Genomic DNA, 6,926 nt, shown 5'->3' on the forward strand with positions numbered 1-6,926 from the left:
AGAGCACATTTGGAAATCTCATAAGGCAAAAGTTAGACTATATTTATTCGAACAATTCTGTTAAGTGATCCCTCTTCCCTCTATTCTCCCTCATTCATTAAAAAAAAGAGAGAGAGAGAAAGAAGTTAAATTCAGTTAAATTTGTATTAGCTAACATCACTTCAACTAACCAGCAATCTTTTCTTACTACCAACATAAGAATGATGAGGGTTGCTCATAGACTTACAAATGTGTGTGAAATGACTTTTACAAAAAACGTATGGGATTTTGGAAATGAGTATTTTAATTGATAACAATGATAAAAAATCAATTTTTGTATGATTAATGCAAATCTGTTTTACATAACCATTACTCCTTGTTTACCAACTATTATTGATACAAATTGCAAAGTTTTTGCTATTATGTCAACTTCCTTTATTCAGCTCCCCAGAGCAAAATCAAAGACGATAATTATTTAGATGTTTAAGTGTATTCTAACAATTATATACTCCATGTATCTATTATTGAAATGCTCATAAATAGAATAATGATGACACTCAGAAAAAATAAAAGACGTTATTTTTGCTTTTCTACATTTAAAAAAGCGAACAAAAATATGACTGGAAATAATAAAGAGATTAAACTTCTAGCCTCTAGCACCAACATAAAGGAAAATAGATTCCCTGGCTCAGACACACACAAGCCAAGGTGCCTATGCCATAAATTACTCTTGCTGAGAAAACACAGTCTTAAACTACTTATCCCTTCTTTTCCCCAACCCTGCATCAAGACTTCCACTTGTTTCACTGTAACCAGTCTCAGTGTTTTTTAGAGCAAAGGGTGAACATTAGCTGATTCACTTTAAATAGGTGGAGAGCTAGTACCCCTTACTTCCCACAGACGTTTGCATTTGAAAAATAAGTTTAATAACAAGTAAGTTCTCAGAAAAAGATGAGGAATCCTAAAAAAAGTGAAACATTTCCAGCCGCTGCCAGGATATTTTGAGGTGAAATGCCATTTGATAAGCTACTGGAATATCGGATTGTTTGCTGGAGGAGCCTGAGACGTCCAGGGACTCAAGGGACCAATGGAAACTTTCCTATATCCCCCATTCTCTAAATCCAGGTAGCCCTTCCTGCAGTTCCTGAAATCCATCTGCTTTGTTCAAAGGTTCAACTTTCTGCCTGATCCATTTCAGTGTAAGATATTAAACCAAGGTTCTCAGGCAGCGCCACCTTTTTGGGGATCCAGTTAGTTTCACAAACACTAAATGTTTAAAAACATTAAAGCAGTGGTCCCCCAGTTAGGAACCAGGATGCACAGAAGAAAGCGAGTGGGTTAAAGTCAAGGCAGGGATTGGGCCTCAGTGAGGTGGGGAACAGGTGCACACTGCACGGCCTCTGTGGCGGACACAGGCCCCGCCTCGGCTATCACGATCCATGGCTTCCAGAGCAGACACTGGGATTTCTCCTTCTGGCCCTGGAAGCTGACAGCTACCAAGACCCACACCATGAAGTTGGTGGACATGAAGAAGTCAGCTGATGAATTGCATATACCATCCCTCCTTGAAATGGTGTTCAGAGATGTTTTAAGAATCCAGCTGTGTTCTGGCTTTGGAATCAAGTTCAATGCTACAGATGCTTTAAGATGTGTGAACGACTACCAAGGAATGCTCAAAGTAGCCTGTGCAGAAGAATGGCAGGAAAGCAGGAGGAAGGATGAACACTCCAAGGAGGTGATTAAACCACACAATTGGACCTATACAGCAGATTATATGAGACCATTACTTGGAGATTCACTCAAGTTAAAGGCTGTACCTACAACAGATCATATAAATACAGAGAAATTGAAAGACAAAGAATAGATTAAGTTTTTTCAAGTTTTTCTGCTTAAGGATGAACTTCACAATCATGGCGTTTCAAGTGTAAGTGTGAAAATTAGAGTAATTCCCTCAAGCTTTGTTCTGCTGCTACTTTTGTTGTTTTGTTTTTTGAGAATCGATGGAGTGCTTATCAGGATGAATGACATGAGACTTTATCATGAGTCAGACAAGACTGACATGTTATGAGAATATTCATCACTAGATAGCAAAATTGCTAATTTAACCCATGTTCTGCCTTACTTCTTTACTGAGCCCAATGAAGTAGCACAGTATTTGCTGATCAAGGAGGCCATTTGTGAGAAGCTAATATTTCCAGAAAGAATTGACCATAATCACACAGACTCACAAGAAAATGCACCTGTGGAACAGAATGTGGCGTACCACATGCTCACCATGGAATGTGATGGAGACCTTGGCTATGTGGATGGAGGTGTTTTAATAATGAGAATTAATTGCCTTGTGTATACACAGATTTTCAGAAAAATTTTAAAGGAAAAAATAAATGATTGTTTTAGGCAAATAAGTAAATAAATAAAATAAAGTCGAAGTGGAATATCCTGATATTGCCGCAAGAGCACTGAAAAGCCTGCTTCTATCTTCAACCTCCTGTCCTTGTGAAGCAGGGTTTTTTCTGCAGTGACAGCCACCAAAATGAGAGTACAAACTAGACCGGACATAAGCAACACACTTTGGGTGTCAGTGCCTCCCATCACCACCGGATGGAACCATCTAGTTGCAGGAAAACAAGCTCAGGACTCCTACTAATCTGCATTATGGTGAGCTGTATAACTAGTTCATTATATATTCAATGTAATAATAATAGAAATAAAGTATGCAATAAATACAATGAGCTTGAGTCATCCTGAAACCCTCCCACCCCTCCACTGAGGTACAGGGAAAAATTGTCTTCCACAAAACTGGTCTCTGGTGCTAAAAAGGTTGAAGACTATTGCATTAAAGCATAATCAAGAAATAATGGAAATACTATGCCAGTTAATTTTGATCTTTCAATGCAGCTCTTCATATATCTACAGAAGGTTCACTATCCCACTTGTGCCATAGTACCTGAATGAAATATAGACCCACACAGTAAAACAAAAAAAAAATGTTCCTAGGTGCTGTTCACCAATTCCCCATTAAGTAAATATTTAACATTTAAGAATCTTTTTACAAGGACACCCCAATATTAGACTTCTCAGGGTTATTATGTATATAACATAATATATATTATCCAGGCTTTGTGTGTGTGTGTGCATGTGTGTGTGTTTGCTTTTTAATCCTTGCTCCAGCCTGGATACCTGCTAAGGAGGAGTTGTGACAAGTGCAGACTTAGTTCTGGTGCCATCCATGAAACTTAGATGCTGTCAGTGTTATTTAATTCTCTGCGCCACTGAAGACTATCTTCAGAATTCCTGGTCCCAGGGGAATGATATACCTTGTTTTCTTTGCCAGTACCAAGATTATTTTAGAAATAACAAATAAAGTCATCACGTATAGATGTGAACCCCAGCTCCACCACTGGCTGGTTCTGTGACCTTGGGAAATTAATTCGACATTGTAACCTTAGTTAACTCATACATAAAATAAAACTGCCTACCTGCTATGGATGGAATTGTGTCTCACTGAATATGGATATATTGTATTTGAAGAACTAAGTCCTTGTGCCTCAGGGTGTGGACTTATTTGGAAACAGGGTATTTTTACAGAGAAAATCAAGTTACAATGAGGTCTTATTGAAGTGAAGTGGGTGGCTAATCTGGTGTGAGTGGTGTTCTTATGGAAAGAACACTACGTGAAAAGACAGAGACACAGACAGAACACCACGCGAAGATAAAGGGGAGATGAGAGTGACGCATCCGCAAGTTGAGGTGGCCAGAGCTTCCCCCCAGAACACAAGAAACCAGGAAAGAGGCATGGAAGTGACTTCGGGCCACAGCCCTCAGCGGGAACGCACACTGCTTACACTTGATTTCAGACATCTAGCCTCCATAACCAGGAGACAACAAATGTGCTGTTTGGGTCACTCAGTTTGTGGTACATGGTTATGGCAGCCCTAAGAGACTAAACCACCACCCAACAAGGTGATTATGAGGTTTAAATAAAATGATTTGTAAAACCTGTGCCATAAGATACGAGCCCTTAATAACTATACTTGAACAATGATAAAAAATAAAAATAAATAAATTTGCACTCCTCACAAAAAAATATGAGACCTGAATAAATTATTAATAATCATAACAGTAGTGGGATATTTTGAAACCAGTTGGTAGATTATGCAAACACTATACTTGATTTACTCTTCACTTCTATTTTTGAAAATTTAGAAATCAAAATATCCTGGTGCCACGGCATTAGGGATGAAATTACTAAGAAGATAAAGCTCATGCCAGTGTTTGCTAATTGTTTGAATCCCCTGTAAATGGTTTGGCAGGAAATGAGGTTAGAACCCTTAGTTAAATAGAAGTTTGGGGATTATCTGTGAATTTAAAGAATCCATGCCACTTTGGCCCCTATTAGCACAAATAATGGAGAGGAAAATCTTGCCAGCTATGCTTTTCCATAAGGCTTAATGTGGACTTACATATTTAAGTAATTCATTAGCACCTTAAATGGTTCTATGGACCAACAGTAAAAGACATGAGAGCTACTCTGAGACCTTCATTTTGGAGATCAGCACATTGAGGGACACCGAGTTGATAAAAAACTCAAGGTTAGATAGTTTACACTGGGGGGAAAGTCTCCTAACTTCACATTGTAAGTGGAGTGTGCCTTTCAGGATTTTGTGAGTGTTTTTTCAGAATTCTTCAGAGCACTTATAAGTTGTCAGAAGCCTAACACTGCCTAGGGAAGCTTAATTTAAAACCAAGATTGTGGGAATTCAGATCCACAGAGAAGAAAGTAAGTTATAACATTTTCAATAAAGAAGGCTCAAAATTGCATTTGGGGAACAGAACAGTAGTGAGGACGAAGGGCAATTATTTTTACACTAAAATTATAAGCTCTATAATACATTTAGAGAATTTTTTTACGTTGTTTAGAAGATCCATTAAATGTGGCTTGGCAGGACCTTTCTAGGACAAGTCATTACAGCCCTAAATGGTATTTGGAAATGTGGCTACCTCAGATTGAAATCATTTGCATTATATTATAAAGCACTTAGGATGCTTTGACCGTTAAGATCACTGGGATGGCTGAACTTTGGCCTGCCACATGATTTTGCAAATACAGCGTGTACTCACAACCTGTGTAACAGCTAACCCCACTTAAGTTAAAGCAGTCTGTCCTCTTTCACCTCTGCTGTGCTCAGCTTTTAAGTAGACCTTGTAGGGAGAGATATTAGACTTTCTGTACCATAAACTCTGCTTCACTGTTTGCATTTTTCACTTTGGGTTATTATTTTATATCTCTAGTCTTTATAGGACATCTCCACATTACCTGCCCTAAGGGTATCAGTACTGTATGTAATTGAGTGGCCCAGTTCTGAATCTAATCCCCCCCCAAAAAATCATTCAGTTTCATAGCGTGGCTCCATAGCCCAGAACCAGAACTTTTCAAAAGACACTCAATAACACCAATGCAGGCATCCCTCTGGACAACATATCAATTTGTATTATGAAGTGAATTATGGCCTTACTCGCCAGAGCTCATACAGTTAAGTGTCTGTCAGTGGTTCTATTATATTTTGAGGGCTTCTAACTTGGTTGCAGAAATGCCCTTCAGGCTGAAGCAGACAGGGCCAGCCTAGGAAATGAGGGCTCCCTTTGTGTAGTTTTACTATTTAAAAGCACTAGCTCTATTTTGTGGTTGACTAGTCTACATTTTTTTACATTTAAATTTTACTTTAAAATTACAGTTTACATTCCATATTATTTTGTATTAGTTTCAGGCATACGGCATAGCGGTTAGACAATCACATATTTTATAAAGTTGATAATCCAAGCACCCACATGACACCCTACATAGTTATTACAATATTACGACTCTAATCCCGAAGCTGCACTGTACATCCCCGGGACTACCTGTAACGTCCAATCTGTATTTATTAATTCCTTCACTTTTTTCACCCAGTCCCCCACCTCCCTTCCTCTCTGTCAAACATCAGTCTGCTTTCTGTACCCATTGTTCTATCTTAATTTTGTTTGGTCATTTCCTTTGTTCTTTAGGTTTCACATATAAATGAAATTATGTGGTATTTTTCTTTCTCTGTGTGACTTATTTCATTTAGCAGAGTGTTCTCTAGGTCCACACACCTTCACGCACTGTTGATGGGAATGCAGATTGGTACAAATCCACTATGGAAAGCAGTCAAAATATTCTTCAAAAAATTAAAAATAGAATTGCCTATGACCCAGCAATTCCACTTCTAAGTAGATATCCAAAATCCCCAAACACTAATTCAAAAGAATACATGCACCCCTGTATTCATTGCAGTGTTATTTACAATAGCCAGGATATGGAAGCAGCCCAAGTGTCCATCAACAGACTTGTGCAGCTGCTGCCGGGTAGAAGCAAGGTTCCAGGCCTGATAAAACAAGGGGGAGGGCTGGACTTGGCTGCAGGCCTTGTGTTTGCCACCTGTAACCTGGGGGATAAAAAAGCTGTAATACATGTATACAATGGTATATTACTTGGCCAAAAAAAATAATGAAATCCTGCCATTTAGAACAGCCTGTATATATTTTATCATGAAGAGAGGTTTGTTTTTCTCCATGAACATGGCTGCCAGAATAATGATGGCTCTAATGTGGTGAGTTCCTTGTGCTGAAGGTCTCATATCGGGGTATGATCCTCCATACCCCTCACTGTTCTGCATGGAGGGTGACAAGGCTCAGAAAATGAGGGTTATCATGTCAGACAAATGCCCACCAAAAATTACAGATGTATTTATTAGGTCTCTAAATTTGAAATTCACAGACCTCCATTTATATCTTGGATGGGATAGGACTATATTATATTTAGGGTTTTCCTCTGTTCTCCCCTTTCATGCCCCTATCCTTACCATCAAACTCTGTAAAATCTTGCCCTTACTACCAAATCTGTTGCAAATTTCCTAACTTATGAGGAG

At 38.6% G+C, this 6,926-nt stretch overlaps 1 protein-coding gene across 1 annotated transcript; it reads left to right on the forward strand.

Annotated features, from left to right (window-relative positions):
* Positions 1-1,489: 1,489 nt before the first annotated feature.
* LOC119049389 (TIP41-like protein) lies at positions 1,490-1,843 on the forward strand. The gene has a single exon (XM_037145369.2). It carries the CDS (start codon positions 1,490-1,492, stop codon positions 1,841-1,843), a length of 354 nt encoding a protein of 117 aa, XP_037001264.2.
* Positions 1,844-6,926: the final 5,083 nt, after the last annotated feature.

The sequence above is a fragment of the Artibeus jamaicensis genome, unplaced genomic scaffold, assembly GCF_021234435.1.
Source record: "Artibeus jamaicensis isolate MK-2021 breed Jamaican fruit bat unplaced genomic scaffold, CSHL_Jam_final scaffold_1964, whole genome shotgun sequence".
NCBI classification, from domain to species: Eukaryota; Metazoa; Chordata; class Mammalia; order Chiroptera; family Phyllostomidae; genus Artibeus; species Artibeus jamaicensis.